This window comes from Nerophis ophidion, linkage group LG03, assembly GCF_033978795.1.
Source record: "Nerophis ophidion isolate RoL-2023_Sa linkage group LG03, RoL_Noph_v1.0, whole genome shotgun sequence".
Taxonomy (NCBI): Eukaryota; Metazoa; Chordata; class Actinopteri; order Syngnathiformes; family Syngnathidae; genus Nerophis; species Nerophis ophidion.
Window position 1 is genome coordinate 25,882,980 of NC_084613.1, and position 20,000 is coordinate 25,902,979.

At 39.6% G+C, this 20,000-nt stretch overlaps 2 protein-coding genes across 4 annotated transcripts in view; both read left to right on the forward strand.

Annotated features, from left to right (window-relative positions):
* ano2a (anoctamin 2a) overlaps nt 1–11,222 on the forward strand; it is a 62,807-nt gene extending 51,585 nt beyond the window's left edge. For all 3 annotated transcript variants that reach the window (XM_061894768.1, XM_061894766.1, XM_061894767.1), the window contains 4 exons: nt 1–68; nt 187–292; nt 5,679–6,222; nt 10,244–11,222. The exon at nt 1–68 is cut by the window's left edge and continues 111 nt beyond it. In XM_061894768.1, the coding sequence (XP_061750752.1) occupies nt 1–68; nt 187–292; nt 5,679–6,222; nt 10,244–10,833 (1,308 nt within the window). In that variant the 3' untranslated portion in view covers nt 10,834–11,222. The remainder of the gene's footprint in view (nt 69–186; nt 293–5,678; nt 6,223–10,243) is intronic.
* Nucleotides 11,223–16,625: 5,403 nt separating this feature from the next.
* LOC133549395 (ceramide synthase 2-like) overlaps nt 16,626–20,000 on the forward strand; it is a 15,227-nt gene continuing 11,852 nt past the window's right edge. Inside the window, exons 1-3 of the mRNA XM_061894769.1 lie at nt 16,626–16,686; nt 16,764–16,833; nt 19,509–19,684. Of these exons, the coding sequence (XP_061750753.1) occupies nt 19,512–19,684 (173 nt within the window). The 5' untranslated portion in view covers nt 16,626–16,686; nt 16,764–16,833; nt 19,509–19,511. The remainder of the gene's footprint in view (nt 16,687–16,763; nt 16,834–19,508; nt 19,685–20,000) is intronic.

Below are 20,000 nucleotides of genomic sequence, written 5' to 3' on the forward strand. Positions count from 1 at the left end.
AATGTCAACAATTTTCCGCCGGGCACTGCCCCCAACACCACGCTCATCACCGGCGTGTCCCTGTGCAGGTGGGATGGACTCTTTTAAGCATTGCTGGCCCACCTAAACCCTTATCTTCTGTTGTCATGGCAATAACTGTGAGGCCATTCTATGACCCATGTGATGCCTCTGCTTTCTGTTCATTAGGTACAAAGACTACAGAGACCCCCCATGGGCGCCAGACGCCTACACCTTCTCCAAACAGTACTGGTCTGTCCTGGCAGCAAAATTGGCCTTTGTGATATTCTTCCAGGTAAGGTCATGCATCTGCAGAAGAAATCTGTTTGTCATAATTAGATTGGAGCCTTTATATAAAAAGTAATGCTGTCAAAGGATTATTAAAATTGGGTTAATCACTTTTTAATTTTGATTAATTGCAGAAAATTACTTGCTTGCATAGTACCGTATTTTACGGACTGTAGAGCGCACCGGTGTATAAATAAAAAAAAAAAAGTTTTTATATTAGCCGCACCGGACTATAAGCCGCAGATATACACGTTGTGAAATAAGTTATTTACACAGAAATATCTTGTAAATGTTTCTTTACATACACCTTCATTGTTTCCAAACCGTGTCTTTAAAACGGCTGATCAAACAAAACAGATGTCATCGTCATGGACCCACTTGCTGTGGAAACTAGCTCCCCAATTAGCTAAACAAACTCAATAACTCCACGATTATGTTTTGGTGAATTTACTGAGAGATTTGTTAAACTGAAACAATACAAAAACATTGCCTTTGAAAGTTAATGATACTAACACACACACACTTGTAAAAGTGTGTGTGTGTTAGTATCATTAGTTAGTAGGGTCATGTTAATGACCCTAGCCTCATTACATTACGATAGCACGTACAATTATGCATGAAAACCCTCTTACAGACACCACACATGGGACGGTTTAGTAAGTATAAACAGTTTTAGTTATACTGTAAAAGTTAGCAATGTTACTTGGAGTGATGAATGAAAAATCCATACGAGTAGAAATGCTACGGACAGCTAGAAGTCAGAACGGCACTTCCAGTTGAAAGCACCAAATGGAAGGACACTGCAGCACCTGTAATGAGCAAACTCGTCCAAAAGACGGTGCCATAGCACAAACAATGAAACACCTTCTCATTGTATTTAATTATTTTTTTTACAAACCCCATTTCCATATGAGTTGGGGAATTGTGTTAGATGTAAATATAAACGGAATACGATGATTTGCAAATCCTTTTCAACCCATATTCAATTGAATGCACTACAAAGACAAGATATTTGATGTTCAAACTCATAAACTTTATTTTTTTATGCAAATCATAGTTAACTTAGAATTTCATGGCTGCAACACGTGCCAAAGTAGTCGGGAAAGGGCATGTTCACCACTGTGTTACATCACCTTTTCTTTTAACAACACTCAATAAACGTTTGGGAACTGAGGAAACTAATTGTTGAAGCTTTGAAAGTGGAATTCTTTCCAATTCTTGTTTTATTTAGCGCTTCAGTCGTTCAACAGTCCGTGGTCTCCGCTGTCGTATTTTACGCTTCATAATGCGCCACACATTTTCGATGGGAGACAGGTCTGGACTGCAGGCGGGCCAGGAAAGTACCCGCACTCTTTTTTTTACAAAGCCACGCTGTTGTAACACGTGCTGAATGTTGCTTGGCATTGTCTTGCTGAAATAAGCAGGAGCGTCCATGAAAAAGACGGCGCTTAGATGGCAGCACATGTTGTTCCAAAACCAGTTTGTACCTTTCTGCATTAATGGTGACTTCACGGATGTGTCGGTTACCCGTGCCTTGGGCACTAATGCACCCCCATATCATCACAGATGCTGGCTTTTGAACTTTGCGTCGATAACAGTCTGGATGGTTCGCTTCGCCTTTGGTCCGGATGACACGATGTCGAATATATCCAAAAACAATTTGAAATGTGGACTTGTCAGACCACAGAACACTTTTCCACTTTGCATCAGTCCATCTTAAATGATCTCGGGCCCAGAGAAGCTGGCGGCGTTTCTGGATGTTGTTAATAAATGGCTTTCGTTTTGCATAGTAGTGCTTTAACTTGAACTTACAGATGTAGCGACCAACTGTATTTAGTGACAGTGGTTTTCTGAAGTGTTCCTGAGCCCATGTGGTGATATCCTTTAGAGATTGATTTCCTTTTTTATATACAGTGCCCTCTGAGGGATCGAAGGTCACGGTAATTCAATGTTGGTTTCTGGCCATGCCGCTTACGTGGAGTGATTCCTCCAGCTTCTCTGAACCTTTTGATGATATTATGGACCGTAGATGTTGAAATCCCTACATTTCTTGCAATTGCACTTTGAGAAACTTTGTTCTTAAACTGTTTGACTATTTTCTCACGCAGTTGTGGAAAAAAAGGGTGTACCTCACCCCATCCTTTCTTGTGAAAGACTAGGCATTTTTTGGGAAGTGTTTGATGAGCATTCCTCAACTTTCTCAGTATTTATTGCCACCTTTCCCAACTTCTTTGTCATGTGTTCTAAAGTTAATGATTATTTGCAAAAAAACTAAATGTTTATCAGTTTGAACATCAAATATGTTGTCTGAATATAAATCATTGTATTCCATTTATATTTGCATTTAACCTACTCAGTGGCCTAGTGGTTAGAGTGTCCGCCCTGAGATCGGTAGGTTGTGAGTTCAAACCCCGCCCGAGTCATACCAAAGACTATAAAAAAATGGGACCCATTACCTCCCTGCTTGGCAATCAGCATTAAGGGTTGGAATTGGGGATTAAATCACCATAAATGATTCCCGGGCGCGGGTGCTCCCCTCACTTCCCGGGGAGTGATCAAGGGAACAATATTTATTAACGCAAATAAAAATACTGAAGAATGGTGTTTTGTGTACTGATATTGATCCTCAGGTACCATTCTGGTTCAATTGTGTCCCCACACTGTTATTAACCCTTTTACACACACTTATTAAGGCTTTCTGCACTTTGTAATCCTAACATGTCACAATTGATGACGCAAAATAAATAGTTACATGATGATGATGGCGGAGTCACCCGTGTCTTCTTTTGAATGAGGACAAAGTTATGGAGAGTTGTTGGCAATGGACACTGTTGTATTCTTCCAAATGCTCTGCTTCCTTCTTGATGTAGCGAACAGAAGACTTATCAATCTTGTACTGACTGCCATTTAAGTCTATCAGCTCGAAGCTGGTAGCCATCTTACTTTTTTTATTAAAACATAGCAACGAGGAGGCTCCCCTTTTTCTGGGGCTTGGGTTCTGTGCTGCAAGCCTTTGAAGGCGCAGAACGTTTGGACGACGACGATGGGCTTTAATATGCGTTCCCACAAAAATATGCGCAACTGAGGCAAAGAGGAAGCTCAACGTGACTGAGCCAATCAGCTGCCAGGACAGAAAACACAGTTCTCTGTGATTGGTCAACCATCAGCCAATAGTGTGCCATGTACAAAGTCATGTGGGCAAATATGAAAACGTTGCAATATTATAATATTATTATATTTTCTACACTAAAATTAATCTATTTATTCTTCTTCTTCTCTAGATTTTGGCACAATCTATCTACCTTCCACATTTTTCATCCGATTCCAACTGTTCAGCCTATTCGGGAATCGCGAGCTTTCCCTTGACAAATTCCAAAAATTCTCAGATTTCCCCGAATTCACAGTTTTTCGGGACATTTTTACCATTCAAAATGAATTGGCCATTTTTCAAACTTCTACCATTTCCACATTTTTAAACCTATTCAAACCATTCCACCTTCAAACATATTCCACTCATCTTGGACAGTCAAACTATCATTTTTACAAGTTCATAGAAATTCCAGGAATTCCTACAATTCCCTGTTTTCCAAACCCTATTTTCACCTTTTTTTCTGTCGACTACTCCTCCCACATTTTTCAACCCACTACAACCGCTCCACTGTGAAACATTCCTCTTATTCTTGTTGTTTTTTGAACTGGAAAAATTCCCGTTTTCCCGAAAGTCCAGGAATTCCTTAATACCATTACTGAATTAAAAATGTTTCTACTTCAACATTTGTCAAACGTTTTGAAAAATTCCAACACAAACTCATTCAGAATTTTTTTTTTTTTGCCATTTTCTAAAAAATTCCTTCTTTTCCCGGAACTCCCAAATGTTCATGGAATTCACATTGAAACAAACGGGACAATTGTGTGCTTCCTTTCAGCAATTATTTAAAAAATCCTGGATTTCCTAGAACAGGGGTCGGCAACCTTTACCACTCAAAGAGCCATTTTGACCCGTTTTACAAAATAAAGAAAACAATGGGAGCCACAAAACTTGTTTGAAATTTTAAAATGAAATAACACTGCATACAAAGGTTGTTTTTTTTGCTTTGTGCTTTGTATAAACCAGGAGTCTCAGACGCGTGGCCTGCATCTTAATATGAAAATGTAATGTTAGTGCGGCCCGCGAGTTTTATATGATATGGCTTGACAGCATCACACTTGCCATCCCTCCCAATTTTTCCGGGGGACTCCCGAATTTCAAAGCAACTATTCTCTTGGATGTTTTTTTTAATTTTCACCCTAAAATCAATAATGAGGGCGTGCTGTGATGGCATAGCCTTTAGCGCACTTTACATCCTGTGCTAACGGCTTGCCACCTCAGTCACATGTTGTGTGTGGCCTCTGTAGACACCCGTAAGTTACTGCAAGGCATACTTGTTCAATAGCCATACATATCACACAGAGTGCCCGTTTAAACAACTTTCACATTGTTATAAATATGCGCCACACTGTGAACCCACATTAAGAATGACAAAAACATTTTAGGAGAACATCCGCACCGTAACACAACATAAACACAGCAGAACAAAAACCCAGAATCCCATGCATCCCTAACTCTTCCGGGCTTCATTATACACCGCCGCTACCACCAACCCCAACCCCCTGTCCCCCCCACCCCCCACCCCCCTCATTGTGGTGGGCGGGCGGGGTTACACAATCACCCCATTTACAACCTGTTTAAACCATTCCAACATCAACACATTCCACTCATCCTGGACATTAAAACTAACAATTTCCCAAGTTCCACACCAAAAATAAAATCTTAATTAAATGATTGACAAATTCATTACTTGCGTAATTTGAAATTCCCCAAAATGTTCACACTGATAAGATTTTTTTGTCAGAATATCATGCGCAAAACATTTGATTATAGTTAATAATTAGAGATGAGGCTCCTTTTTGAGGAATTAGACGTCACACATCACCCCAGATTGAATTGTTTTTAGCAAACTTTGGTACGTGTACCACTTTTGCTACGCATGCTCCATCTAGTGGTACGCCAAAGAATCAATTCAATAATCAAACACTGTGTTACTGTTCAAACTGTTTGTATTGTTACAGTGGCCAAAATATTATTATTATTTGTTTTTTTTAAAAGCCTCTGCCATCAGTGTGTGAATGTGGAAATAGTATCAAAGCCCTGTGAGTGCCTTTAAGGTAGAAAAGGGCTATACAGGTATAATAATTTTACTATTTTTAATGAATATTTTGACCTACTACGCTACTGTAGTTTATTGTTGGTCCTTTTGGTGGTACTTGGAGAGCCAAGTGTTTTCAGAGTTGGTACTTGGGGAAAAAAGTTTGAGAACCACGGGATTATAGTCTTTATTTTTGACTCTTTTCAGAACCTGGCCATGTTTCTTAGCATGTTGGTAGCCTGGATGATCCCAGATGTGCCACGCTCGCTGCGGGAGCAGCTAAAGAAAGAGAACCTGATGCTGATGGAGTTTCTGCTCAATCAAGACCAGGATGCACACGCTAAATTGCTCTCGTCCAAACGCTGCAGCGCACCTCACGTCCCCACCAACCTAGACATCGTGGTGGAGGCGCCCATGGAGGAGCGAGAACCTCAGCAGGACCAGGAGGACGATGAGAAGGAAGCCGAGGTCAACGTTACTCTGGAGGAACCCAGCGGGAACGGTGGCGGTGATCCGGAGGTCGGGAAGTCATTTGAAGACGACGGTGAAGGAGAAGATGAAGAGCGAGGATGCGAGGGGGAAGATGAGGAGGGTGAGAAAGAGAAGGAAATAAAAAGAAGTGCGCGAGAAGATGGAGAATATGAAAACAAGAAAGAAAGAAAGGAGGAGGAGAATGAAACCGCTGAAATGACAGCAGATGGGTACGATGATGTGGATTTGGACGCTCTGATGATCCAGCTGGGCTTTTTAGGTAAGATGTGAAACTACATGAGAAATCACGTTTCAACGTAAGCTTGTACCATCAAGCCGACTATGATGGCAGCTAGTTCGCTTTCATTCGGTGCACAATTTACGTTGACAGGTCAAAAGTCATTCGAAGTATCAAAATAAAATAAATTGTACTTCCACTGCATGGCTTACATTGATCAGAACATTGATCCATACCTACACTTCTTTAATCCATTCCTTCATGTTGGTTCTCAATGCTTTCTATTATCTTGAAATAAAATTCACATGCGATTGTACGTCATTAGGTTAATTTTAAAATGAAATTAAAGTACCAATGTAAAAATACCAATTAATAAGTCATGATCAAAATCTAAAAAATAAGAGTGTTAAAGTTGTTTATATCACAACCATCAATGTAACCCGTGTGGCTGTTGAACAAGTATGCCTTGCAGTCAGTTATACGTGCTAGAAGGAATCGCATGCTACATGTGACCGGCGGCACGCAGAAAGCATGGCGTGAAAGCGGGCGCGACGACATGTTGTAAAGGACGTCAAAAGAATTGCCTTCACGGCACACCCTCAATATTGTTGTGCGGGCGAAAATCAGAGGACGTTATTTCTCCCGGAAAAATCGTGGGGATCAGCAAGTATTCAGCTGAGCCACATCGGAGTGATCAAAAAGCCACACGCGGCTCCGTAGCCGCGGGTTGCCGATCCCTGTCCTAGAAGTTCCAGTTTTTAGTGACATTTTCCCCAATCAAAATTAATTATCAATTTTTTAAACTTCCACAATTCCACATCCTGGAAATTCAAACACCCATTTTTCCATAATAAACTAATTTCCAGGATTTCCAGTTTTTTTCTAACCTTATTCCCAACCTTTTTTAGCATGATGACTCCTTTCACATTTGTCTACCCGTTTCAAACGTTACCCCGTCAAAAGATTCTTCTTAGTCAGGACTTAAAAAAACGAAAGTTGGTTTAAGAACTTGAAAAATTCCCAGTTTTCCTGAAATTCCGTAATATTATTTTTCAGCTAAAAAAAAGTACTGCAACGTTTCTTGACCAATTTAAACAATTCCAACACCAACCAATTCAGCTCATTTAGGAAATTCATGCTCTTAATCATTTTCAAAAAGAAAATCCCGCTTTTCCCAAAATTCACAAATTTCCAGGAAGACATTGAACTAAATGGGACATTTTTCCCTGCTCTCTGAGCTGCCACCTTATCGTGGTAGAGGAGTTTGCATGTCCCAATGATCCTAGGACAGGGGTCGGCAACCTTAACCACTCAAAGAGCCATTTTGACCCGTTTCACAAAGTAAAGAGCAACATAACTCTTTTGAAATGTATAATGAAATAATACTGCATAGAGTTTTTTTTATCTTTGTGCTATGTATAAACCAGGGGTCTCAGACACGCGGCCTGCACCTTATTATAAAAATGTAATGTTACGGCGGCCCACGAGTTTTATATGAATGCCAACCCTCCCAATTTTCCCAAGAGACTCCCGAATTTCGGAGTAATTATTCTCTCAAATGTACGCTGGTGTTCACCCAATGAACAATAATAAGGGCGTACAATGATGGCACTACCGCTAGCGCGCTCTACAGCTTGTACAAATAGCTTGCCAGCCCAAATAATTGTTTGACAAGGCTATTGCACCAGAAATTATGTTAATCCAAACTAAATCCAGTTTGTAGAGAAAAATTATCATTTTAAATGCTGAAGACAATGTGAACCAATGACAAAAGAAATGAATAAAGGAACATTTAACATCACTTTTACCTTTTATTGAAGAATTATTGGCGAACAAAGGTGATGAGCAAGGAGGAATAATGGGAGGGGAGAGCCACTTGGATGCCACTTTTGTACTTTGCTTCCAGTTCTTTTTTGAATTTGATAGTGTTTTCACTTTCATTGTCAAAGTGCTGGACCTCACAACTTTCTTTGGCCCCATTGCCCCATACTGAGTCACCAACATGCGGGATTCTTTGTTTGGGTACTTGATTCCACAGGATGATACCCGGTCAAATGAAATACTTTGTCACATGTAATGTTTGTAAGATAACCCATAAAGTTTACATTTGAAAACAGTGGTACCACTCTATTATGAAGTCAACATTTAAAAAGACAATTAATTACCTACTACTACTAAGGCCACCTACTCAGTGGCCTAGTGGTTAGAGTGTCCGCCCTGAGATCGGTAGGTTGAGAGATCAAACCCCGTCCGAGTCATACCAAAGATTTTTATAGTCTGCCTGCTTGGCACTCAGCATCAAGGGTTGGAATTGGGGGTTAAATCACCAAAAAATATTCCTGGGCGTCGCACTGCTGCTGCCCGCTGCTCCCCTCACCTCCCGGGGGGTGAGCAAGGGGATGGGTGAAATGCAGAGGACAAATTTTCACCACACCTAGTGTGTGTGTGACAATCATTGGTACTTTAAGTTAACTTAACTTTAATTATATGAAGTGATCTTGCAGTAAATAAATAGGTCATGGTATAATTATTTAATTACTTAACATTTTGTATGATATACAATATTTAAAACTTAAACATATGCTTTTAACAAGTATGAAAAAGTTATATTGCCATCCATCCATCCATCCATCATCTTCCGCTTATCCGAGGTCGGGTCGCGGGGGCAGCAGCCTAAGCAGGGAAGCCCAGACTTCCCTCTCTCCAGCCACTTCGTCTAGCTCTTCCCGGGGGATCCCGAGGCGTTCCCAGGCCAGCCGGGAGACATAGTCTTCCCAGCGTGTCCTGGGTCTTCCCCATGGCCTCCTACCAGCTGGACGTGCCCTAAACACCTCCCTAGGGAGGCGTTCGGGTGGCATCCTGACCAGATGCCCGAACCACCTCATCTGGCTTATATTGACTTTACTTTTTCAAATGTTATATATGGTAAAGGGGTTATACTTATTTAGCGCTTAATATCATGTAGTATATAGAGTTACTATGATTTAAACATATATGTTTCTTGCAATGAAAACATTAAATTCACCTGAATTTTGTAAATGTTTTATTTATTAAATAAGTTAATTTTAAATGAATGATTTTTATACGGATTTTTTATCAATGGCGACAGAGGATAAGCGGAGGGAAAAAAACTTTACCAAGGCATACATAAATAATAATAAAAAAATATGATGAAAACATTACATTTCCTTGATCATTAAAAGAAACTTTTACATTTTTTAAATAACATTTTTTTAAGCAGTGGTGATAGAGGACAAGCCTAAGAAAAGTGGCTGTGAAAAAATCTATTACACTTAAACAATAAAAGATATAAGAAGATATTTATTTTTTATACGGTAAAAAAAAAACACATACGTTTTTCTTTAAACAAGGAAAAAATGTAAATCGATCCATTCATTTTTCTACCGCTTATCCCTTTTGGGGTTGCGGGGGTTGCTGGAGCCTATCTCAGCTACAATCAGGCAGTAGGCGGGGTACACCCTGGACAAGTCGCCACCTCAGATAGACAGACAACATTCACACTCACATTCACACACTTGGGCCAATTTAGTGTTGCCAATCAACTTATTTAAAAAGTAAAAAGGGAATTCACGCATAAGTAATGAAACATATTAAAAACATTGAATTCACTAGATTTTTGTAGAATGTATATTTATTTAAAAAAAAGAAATAAATCAGTAAAAAACCCATCAATCAAAAATAATTCAAAATTAGCGGAAGCAACATTCTGTGTGAACATTTAAAAACCATATAATAAAAAAACAGAGATGCCATTCTTTTATGAAGTAATGATTAAAAAGACTTTAAGATGTATGAAGCGATCATTTAGTAAATATGTTGGTCACGAAATTTAAATAATGATCAAATGTTTTATTATCTACATCAACATACAATTATTATAGTTTAACATTTTCATTATTGTTTCGAACACTGAATTATTTGGTTGTATAATTATTCCATTTAGGCTCAAACCCCCTTGGTAATTGCCCAGACACCTGGGAGTAAAAACATGCCTTTTTGTTTTGTCAACAGTATCCTTTGTGTGTTGTTTGTTTACGTGCAGATGAAGACTCGTCATCAAACACATTGAAAGATGCTGAGATTTCACCACCAAGCAACAATCAAGATCTTCCATCAAATCCTGCGTCCAAAAGAAGTTTCCTCCAGACTCTGAGCAGCTCCCTGGCAGAAATGGCACCATCCGATGCAATGCCCATTGCTGCGTCCCCCAGAGAGCCAGGCGCCAGGGCGAAGACCCGCTGTTCCACCCTGCCTTCACGCCACCGAGGAGCTGGGGCGTCTTACGGCCTGCCCAGACCCAGCCAGTCCAGCAGCCTCACCAGGTTCCAGCAGCAGGCCTCTCTCGCCCCGCTGGTGCCGCTTGGATCTTCAGCCAATCCTTTCCCACCACCATCTTCCCCACATCCTGAGTCTCCACAGCAGCCCAAACATGAACTATTTACCCTGAAGGGCCCCCCGCCTCAGCGGCCTCGCTCTAGGGGCCATGCCCGGTGCTCCACACTCCCCTCACGGCAAAGAGTCCCCGCTTCAGAGGAGCGCTCCACCAAGCCGAGCTATTCTACTAGCTTCACAAAGCTGGGGGACAGAGTGCCCCCTTCTCCTAGTGAACTTAAACGCAACACAGCAGTATGAGAGGAGGTGGGAGGCAGCGGAAAAAGACGACCCAGATGATTATCTTGTCTGTGCCTGGAGCCTCACTCCCTATCCACTCTCCATATTTGCATACAGAACACCTGAAGTCTGACCACAGACCTCCAGGCCCTCCTTATCCTTTTATATACAGTATTTATGCCATGATCATAACCAGGATGGACAGTTCAGAGAAAGTGACTCTGGAACAAAAATATTTTTATTGTTGCTTTTCGTTTGTTTGGCCTACCAACGCAGCTCACTTTAGCCACACTGAGAAAGCTATATCAAACGCAGCTAGTTCAATCGTAAATCCCATGTTTATTTTTAGAGATTTTTGATATAAATATGAAAAAAAAAACATGCAAAATTATAATAAAAAAACAACATATTTCTAATGTCTGTTTTGTTTCCGGGTGGCCATGTGCGCCCCCTAGCTATTTTTTTAACAGCCTTTAACACAATCATTAGCATTCTAATATTGGCATGCTTGCTTTTTTGCTAATTTTGCAGGTATACACCTAAGCGTCAAATTTTTTGTCACTTGACAAATAATATATGTAAATGTTAGTATGCTAGGTTTTTTTTTCTTTGTTAGTGTACTCCTAAGTCATATTTTGGTACTTGATGTATGCTAGCATTTTAAACATATTTTTTTAGGTACACACTTCAGAATAACATATTTTGGTTTTTGACGCATGTTACAGTTAGCATCTTAGCCTGCTATCTTTTAAGATCATTTAGCAGGTATACTCCTTAGTGTCATGCATTTTGGTATTTTACCGACGCTAACTGTATGCATGCCATTGTTAGCATGTTACCTTAGTACTTTTTCGCATGCTAGCTTTTGCAGCTCATTTTGCTCATATTTTTTGTTACTTGATGTTATCTGGCTTGCGTGCTAATTTCCACCGAAATTGCATCTTCTTTGAATTTTTTTTTATATATTGTACTTGTTTCTAGGTTGAAAACTACCAAAATGGTCCACATCCCTTGATTTTTCAGTCTGTGGCCCTCAGTGGAAAACATCTTTGCACCCCTGGGTTACAGTAACAAGCTAAATGTAACAGAAAGTCTTTTGTGCCCCCTTAAGGTGTGGAGTAAAACATACACTACACAAGTAACCCAATGATGCTATGCGATGCAGCCATTTTGGTTTTTATTTATTATGATATTACTCAATATGGTTTACCCATGCAGGTAAAGTCCTCAATTCTTTTTTGTCTTTGAAATGTCAAAGTGAAGTGTTTTATGTTTTTTTGTATGTTGTATTGTATACTAACTCTGTACTTCTTAAATGGTGGGGCCGGTCCCCCTGAGGGGTCGTGAGAGGTAATAGCATTATAGCATATATTTTGACACATACAGCTAAATGAACATTCACCTCAGGGCATGAAAAAATGTTTCCGGTGCAACTTTTAAACAGCCCATTACATTCAGTGCTTAAAATATTGCGGCAGGCCCATTTGGGGGCAAGGGCCGTGAGAGGTAATAGCGTAATAGCATGTATCTTGACAAATACAGATGAATATTCACTTTAGGGTGGGTGTTAAAAAAATGATGTCCCCTAGAAAATTGTAAGCGTGAGCAAGATCCGAACATCCCCTTTAATACATCCATCCATCCATCCATCCATTTTCTACCGCTTATTCCCTTTCGGGGTCGCGGGGGACGCTGGCGCCTATCTCAGCTACAATCGGGCGGATACAGTTCTTCTTAAATAGTAGGGTAGGCCCCCCTGGGGGAGGGGGTCATGAGAGGCAATAGCATACATCTTGAAACTAACAGATAAATAAACATTCACTTAAGGCAGGGGTCACCAACGCGGTGCCCATGGGCACCAGGTAGCCCAAAAGGACCAGATGAGTAGCCCGCTGGCCTGTTCTAAAAATAGCTCAAATAGCAGCACTTACCAGTGAGCTGCCTCTATTTTTTTTACATATTAATTATTTACTAGCAAGCTGGTCTCGCTTTGCTCGACATTTTTAATTCTACGAGAGACAAAACCCAAATAGAATTTGAAAATCCAAGAAAATATTTTAAAGACTTGGTCTTCACTTATTTGAATAAATTCATTTATTTTTTTACTTTGCTTCTTATAACTTTCAGAAAGACAATTTTAGAGAAAAAATACAACCTTAAAAGTGATTTTAGAATTTTTAAACACATATACCTTTTTACCATTTAAATTCCTTCCTCTTCTTTTCTGACAATTTAAATCAATGTTCAAGTATTTTTTATTATTATTATTATAAAGAATGATAAATACATTTTAATTTAATTCTTCATTTTAGCTTCTGTTTTTTCGACGAAGAATATTTGTGAAATATTTTTCAAACTTATTAAAATTCTAAAAATTATTCTGGCAAATCTAGAAAATCTGTAGAATCAAATTTAAAGGTTATTTCAAAGTCTTGAATTCATTTAAAAAATGTTGTTCTGGAAAATCTAGAAGAAATAAGGATTTGTGTTGGTTAGAAATATAGCTTGGTCCAATTTGTTATATATTATAACAAAGTGCAGATTGGATTATAACCTATTTAAAACATGTTATCAAAATTTTAAAATGAATCTTAATCAGGAAAAATTACTAATGATGTTCCATAGATTGTTTTTAAATTTTTTTCAAAAAGATTCGAATTAGCTTGTTTTTCTATTCATTTTTTTCGGTTGAATTTTGAATTTTAAAAAGTCGAAATTGAAGATAAACTATGTTTCAAAATTTTATTTTCATTTTTTTCGTGTTTTCTCCTCTTTTAAACCGTTCAATTAAGTGTTTTTTTTTCATCGTTTATTCTCTACAAAAAACTTTCCGTAAAAGGAAAAAAAATGTACGACGGAATGAAAAACAGAATTACCCTTTTTTTATATATATATATATAGATTTATTTATTAAAGGTAAATTGAGCAAATTGGCTATTTCTGGCAATTTATGTAAGTGTGTATCAAACTGGTAGCCCTTCGCATTTATCAGTACCCAAGAAGTAGCTCTTGGTTTCAAAAAGGTTGGTGAACCCTGACTTAAGGGTTGTCTGAAATAAACTTTGTCTACCAGGAAAATGTAACTGTGGGCAAGTTTACAACAGCCCTTTTAATGCAGTACTTCTCAAACAGTGGCGTGGGCAGGCCCCCCAGGGGGGGGGCGTGAGAGGCACTAGCGTATTAGCATAAGTCTTGACACATGCAGATACATATTCACTTTAGTCTAGGCGTGAAAAAGTCCCCTAGAAAAATGTAACTGCAAGCCCATTAAATGCAGTGCTTCTTAGATGTGAGGTAGGCCCACCTGGAGGAGGCAGGGGGGCGTGAGAGGCAATAAAGTAGTAGCATGTATCTTCATACATACAGTTTGATAAACATTCTCTACAGCAGGGGTGTCAAACTCAATTACAGAGTGGGCCAAAATTTAAAACTGAACAAAGTTCAAGGTTGAACAAATTAACCTTTTAATAGGGACCCAAACAAGTTTTGCATTGAACATTGAACAAGCAAGGCTTATACACAGTAACTTTATAGTGACTTGCAAAATTGAGTTTCAAATAACAATAATAATAATTAAAAAATATCAATGGCATATCAAATAAAATTTAAATACAAATTGAATGCCTCTTTTCTATTTGCAGCCTTCTGAGGTAAATATCAAAATATATTGTAGCGTCCCGAAAGAGTTAGTGCTGCAAGGGTGTCTGGGTATTAGTTATGTTATGTTTATGTTATGTTACAGTGCAGATGTTCTCCCGAAATGTGTTTGTCATTCTTGTTTGGTGTGAGTTCACAGTGAGGCGCATATTTGTAACAGTGTTTAAGTTGTTTATACGGCCACCCTCAGTGTGACCTGTATGGCTGTTGACCAAGTATGCTTGCATTCACTTATCACTTATGTGTGTGTAATAGCCGCATATATTATGCGAGTGGGCCTGCACGCTGTTTGTATGGAGGAAATGCGGACGTGACGACAGGTTATAGAGAATGCTAAAGGCAGTGTCTTTCAGGTACGCCCTCAATATTGTTGTCCGGGTGGAAGTCGGCAGAATGCTTGCCCTGGGAGATTTTCAGAAGGTGCACTGAACTTCGGGAGGATTGGCAAGTGTGAGAAATTGCGGTGTTACAGCGGCACCGCTGCTGTGTAATAACGGCGGGCCAGCTGTAATGTTAATTTGATATTGCCTCAAGGGCCAAATTAAATTACACGGCGGGCCACTTTTGGCCCGCGGGCCAGAGTTTGACACCCATGCTCTACAGCAGGGGTGTCAAACTCAAATACAGAGTGGGCCAAAATTTTAAACGGAACAAAGCTGCGGGCCAAGGTTGAACAAATTAACCTTTTTATCGGGACCCAAACAAGTTTTACATTAAATATTGAACAAGCAAGGCTTATATAACTTTAGTGACATGCAAAATCCAGTTTCAAATAATAATAATAATAATAATTAAAAGAATATCAATGGCATATCAAATAAAATTTAAATAAAAATTGAATGTCTTTTTTTCTATTTGCAATCTTCAGAGGGAAATATCACATTTTTTCCACAGGCTAATAATAAATCTGAAAATAAAATAACAATAAGGAATGAACCAAACATTCAAGCCTTGAAGTAGCTCGAGAAAATGCATGAATAAATTGTTAATTATTGGTCAATTTGCTGGAAGTTTCCCGGAAGAGTTAGTGCTGCAAGGGTTTCTGGGTATTTGTTCTGTTGTGTTACGGTGCGGATGTTCACCTGAAATGTGTTTGTCATTCATGTTTGGTGTGGGTTCACAGTGTGGCGCATATTTGTAACAGTGCTAAAGTTGTTTATACGGCCACCCTCAGTGTGACCTGTATGGCTGTTGACCAAGTATGCCTTGCATTCACGTGTGTGTGTGTGTGTGTGTGTGTGTGTGTGTGTGTGTGTGTGTGTGTGTGTGTGTGTGTGTGTGTGTGTGTGTGTGTGTGTGTAAAAGCCACAAATATTTTGTGACACGCTGTTAGTATGGAGGAAAAGCGGACGTGACGACAGGTTGTAGAGAACGCTAAAGGCAGTGCCTTAAATGCACGCCCCCAATATAGTTGTCCAGGTGGAAATCGGTAGAAATTCGGGAGAATGACTTCGGGAGTCTATCGGGAAAATTAGGAGGGTTGGCAAGTATGAGTATTAGCGGTGAATGCAGCACCGACGCTGTATAACACCGGCGGGCCAGCTCTAATGCTATATTGATATTGCCTCAAGGGCCAAATTAAATTACACGGCGGGCCAAATTTGGCCCGCGGGCCAGAGTTTGACACCCATGCTCTACAGGGTGGGTGTGAAAAAAATCATGTCCTCTACAAAATGTCTTACTGTGAGCAAGAGATTGTTTGTAAAATGGCCGGAGGAAGGGGGGCGTGAGAGGCAATAGCGTAACAGTATGTATCATGACACATACAGTTTAATAAACACTCACTTCAAGGTGGGCGGGAAAAAGTGCTGTCCCCTAGCAAAATGGACCAAACATCCTCTTTGATGCAGGTCTTCTCAAATAGTGGGGCAGGGCCCCATGGGGGGTCGCCATGATGTGTCGGGGCAAGGAGGGCGTGAGATATAATAGCATGTTTAGTGTTAGTAAAGAACTATCATAACACAGACCGATAATAAAACACATTAACTTTGGGGGGGGGGGGGGGGGGGGGGGGGGGGTGACATAACCACTGTACTTTGTTGACCAGCTTTTTTTTTTTTTTTTTTCTCGATTGACTCCCCTGATGTGCAGGCTCCTGTTTCCCCCCCCTTCAATAGGCTCCGCCTCCTTCTCCTCTTCCTGCCGCTGTCCTGCCACTGAATGGGTCCTTTGTGGGGTGGGGGTGGGGGGCATTCCAAAGGGAATACCTGCTCACAGGTGAGTGTGCACAAACAACAGCACCGCTCGCTCACTTCAAAATGCAAACTCCTTGTGAGTAAACATCTTCTTTGCAGGAACTCCCAAGAACGAGAGCACAAGAGGCGGACGAAGAAGGGGGGGCAGGAGCTTCAGTTTACCACCCAGGTGAGCGATCTCACACACACACTCACACACTTACACTGCTTGACAAAACACAATATAAAGGAATGTTGGCTTTAGATTGACAATTTGTACATGTTCTCATGGTAAGCTTTCCTAGTTGTTGTGATGTTTAAACACACACACACATTCTCCAATGGCTTCCCTTTCTTTTGTTGGAACTTGTCTATAGAAAACATAGCCTTCAGTTTTTAAAACGTGGCTCTCAACAGCTCTATCTTCTGTGCAACAACAGCAGATTGTAATGACTAGGAGAGTACAGCAAGTACAGTAAGTGCTGTCATGGTGCCTGTTTTGAACAAACCGCATGTTTTATCTGCACCAGTGGGCAGAGTCCATGAGAAGGAGGACTTTACTTTGTCTTCATAATCTGTAAATTGCTCCATGTGTTTATCTTTTTTGCCCTTTGGCATTGACTCTCAGATCCGTTAGCGACAGGGAAGTTAATAGGATGGCACTGAGGGCAAGTTGTCATGAGAATTTAGTAGAAAACCTGTACGAAAACATTAAGAGAGGTTTTCAAACCTCCATGGCAGTATATCTTCTCAAGGGACAATACTTTCGACTAGTGGTGTCCAAAGTGCGGCCCAGCGGCCATTTGTGGCACACAGCTCACTTTTGTTGTCCCACAACACATTTATTGGACAAAATAAAGAATAGCACACTAAAAAAGGAATAAATCAATCAATATACTTTATTTAATTAGGTAAAAAAAGACTAATTGAGATTCAAATCTATTTTCCAAAAGTGGCAAATGATTAAAATGTTTAATCGCAATTAATCACATTGTTCATGCTTAACTCAAAATTAATCGCAGATAGATTTTTAAAAAATGTCATTAATATGTTTACCTTAGACAGATACTTTTTACGTTTTTAATACCATAACCGAATAATTAATTTGCTTTAATGAAAGGTTTTTAAACATTGTGCTTTTTGAAACGGCGCGACACAAAAAGGATATACACACGTTTTCAAAGAGAATTTTAAAATAAAATAGACCTGTGGTGTGTTAGTATCTTGTCAGTTTGTATTTGGTAAGAATACAGAATTGTTTATTCCTGCTTTAGTAGCACCTGCATTTAGAGGAGAGGAGCTACACTTCCAAGTTTAGATAGCAGTTTCACGTATTAGTAACACAATTTTTGATTGTTACGATCATATTTTGATTGTCAAAGATGTTAGGTGATATGTTTTTTACATGAATAAATGTTTCTGATATTCTGTACTTGTTTAGTTAATGGCATTCATATCTCTAAATGACAATGTTTTAACCTACTCTACCTACCTATTAATACAATTTAAAATATTCAGCCTATTCAACATTCGGCAATTTTCTAACTATCAATCAGCACAGGTTATAAGAGAATATACCGTAGCGATAGTAATATTGTGCAGTGAACTGTAATTACCTGATGCGGGCTGCAGATGGCAGATGTCTGCAGTATTAGTCCAAGTCTCAGTGGTAGAGAAGAAGAAGACGAGATTGTTCAAAGACATTCTTCCTCCTTCATATTGCCGCTGCCATTTCAATCAACTTAATTTCAATCTGTCAGAAAACATTTATTTGGGTAGAAATAAAACAGAATAGCAAGATCGTCATGTAAGACGATCATTTGCTGTTTTGTTGGTTAAAACGGATGTGAAGCGTAGCGCTACTATTGTGAAGCCGCCCACCAGACGTGTGTGATTGGTATCCGAAAAGACTTGACATGTCTTGATGAAAATCTCAGATATAAGTGACTTTAGACATCGCCTCTTCCATCTCTATTTCTGCTAAGCTTTTATTCCATCTGACTAAAACAGATAGAGGCATGAACAAATTTATGGCAAGGTATGATACGTTTTCAAATGGTCCAAGCCCTTCAAAAGGTTTCAGATGGTGGAATAACGGAGGATTATTATAGAGAAGAAATGTCAAGGGAGTTAGATCTGAAATTACGTGAATATGCGCGTGTAAAATGTCAATGAATACATGGCATGGCACTTCATTTGACATTTTTACCCACAAACGTATTACCAGCCCCTTCCTGCTCTGTCACTGATAAGAATCTAATGGCAAAGTTCCCTCAATGTTGCCACTGTAAACAGTCTTACCGGGATCGAATCCAAGTGTGTTATTATGATGTTTAAATTATGTTCAATATAAATGATTGAACAATTTCATTCCTGTGAATTAGTTTTAATACAAAACATGCCTCAAATTTAATCTGAGTTTGATTTTTTTTTTTTTCGTTTCACATTAATTAAAATGTGTGACATTTTTTTGTAATAGGAGTCCACAAAATACAATTCTGCTTAGAAACTGATTGTTTTACACTAATTTAGAATGATTAAAAAAAATAGGGATAGTTTACCATATACTGATCTACTTTGTATTTATTTCAACATCTACAAAGTATCAACGTTGCTATACATACAGGTATTGAATTAGAGTAGTCAGTGTGCAGCTTGCATGCATTTAGGATCCACTGAACACCAGTCAGCACACAACCATTGTTGTGTAAATAGCTGGCAACTGAGCAGCATGTGTTGTGATCTCCTCTCTCAAGAAAGTGCCGCCTGGCGTTTTTCCAACATGATAAGGAGTCCAAACACTCCTCCATGATGATGATGATGATTGCAGCACTTGTGTTGTTGAACCTGTGTGTGTTTCCCAAGAGCATGTTGCACGCAGTCAGCGAGTGGCTGTGGTGGGATCGTCTGTGGCTGCCAGCGAACGTCTCATGGGCAGATCTAGATGACCACGAGGGTCGCGTCTACGCCAAAGCCTCGCAACTTTACGCCGTGCTGCCCTATGCTGTCTGCCTTCTGCTGGTCAGGTTCCTCTTTGAGAGGTGAGCATAAGACGACATGCGGCGTTGAACAAGCTGACAAGCCAAGTTTTGATGACTTTTGGTACCTGTCTGCATTAGATACATCAGACCACTAGATGGCACTGTTTCTTTACAATTGTTTTCTTTTAAATGATAAATGGGTTGTACTTGTATAGCGCTTTTCTACCTTCAAGGTACTCAAAGCGCTTTGACACTACTTCCACATTTACCCATTCACACACACATTTACACACTGATGGAGGGAGCTGCCATGCAAGGCCCTAACTATGACCCATCAGGAGCAAGCGTGAAGTGTCTTGCTCAGGACACAACGGAC